Source organism: Hipposideros armiger, unplaced genomic scaffold (genome assembly GCF_001890085.2).
Source record: "Hipposideros armiger isolate ML-2016 unplaced genomic scaffold, ASM189008v1 scaffold_90, whole genome shotgun sequence".
In the NCBI taxonomy this organism is placed as follows: Eukaryota; Metazoa; Chordata; class Mammalia; order Chiroptera; family Hipposideridae; genus Hipposideros; species Hipposideros armiger.
Window position 1 is genome coordinate 1,391,550 of NW_017731440.1, and position 1,130 is coordinate 1,392,679.

At 31.8% G+C, this 1,130-nt stretch overlaps 1 protein-coding gene across 1 annotated transcript in view; it reads right to left on the bottom strand.

The window, feature by feature from the left end:
* TTC6 (tetratricopeptide repeat domain 6) overlaps nucleotides 1-1,130 on the bottom strand; it is a 209,195-nt gene that overhangs the window by 14,729 nt on the left and 193,336 nt on the right. Inside the window, exon 27 of the mRNA XM_019644672.1 lies at nucleotides 454-606. Within this exon, the coding sequence (XP_019500217.1) occupies nucleotides 454-606 (153 nt within the window). The remainder of the gene's footprint in view (nucleotides 1-453; nucleotides 607-1,130) is intronic.

Here is a 1,130-nt window from a genome sequence, read left to right on the forward strand (position 1 = left end):
AAGATTTTCTGTCACTGTATGCAAATCCTGAGATTTTTATTTGCCATTTCACTACAGAAAAATCTGGGGATTTACATTGTTCTTTCTCTAGTTCCTTCAAACCCAGAACATTATTTTATTTTTTTGCATTAATTTTTTATTACAAAATAATATTGATATCCCATGTAGCTATAACTTGCATTTACTGATAAGAATCAACATTGTTAAGACACTTGTTTTTTGAATTTTAAATGCATTTAGGTTATAAAATTGACAAGTCAAAATAACAATTTGCCTTAGGAATCTCCTGGAACAACAACAACAACAAAAAACAAATAAAAAATACTATTTTCTCTACAAGACTTTCTCTCAAAATCCACCTTTAAAAAGGTAACAGAGGACTTTTTACTTTCATCCTATTCATTGATGGTGCTAATTCCTGTTAATGATAATATAATCTAAGTGAATTTTTACCTTTATGGCATTATTAATATCCTGAATTGCAGCAAAATTGTCACCCATCTGAAGACAGACCATAGCTCTTCCTTCATAGGCTAGGTAGCTCTTTGGATCAACATCTATGGCAATGGTAAAGTGGTTCCAAGCTTTCTGGAATTTTCCTTGGGTCTAAAAGAATTTTCCATTTACACGAAGTAGGAAATTATCCATAACATGACCAATGTTTATGATTCTAACTTAATCAAATAAAACCTTTAGTAAGGGTATATTTATATTATGCTAAATCTAAGATATTTTAAACAAGGGAGTAGGCTGTACTGTGAGTGCATTCAATTGACTAATTACCTCTGAGTATTTGTGCTGAAATTTAAATGAAAATAAATCTAATTGTCAGGGTCATCTTTTAGACCAATCTTGGATAACATGTAATCACGGCCACCGTGTGCAACACCAATGCTTTGGACAATCACCACAAAATTTACATTGAGCTCTGCACACACAGGCAGGGAACTGCATATATTTGCTTGGCATTGAATCTCCAGTTATGCATAATATACATAATAAAATAAATATGTTTCGAATAAATAAATATAAGCTACTGGTGTGAAACCTACTTTGATACCAACCTCTGGAATTTTCGGATCACTATACATGTTCCATGGAAATTGCATGCAAATCTACCAAACATCTAT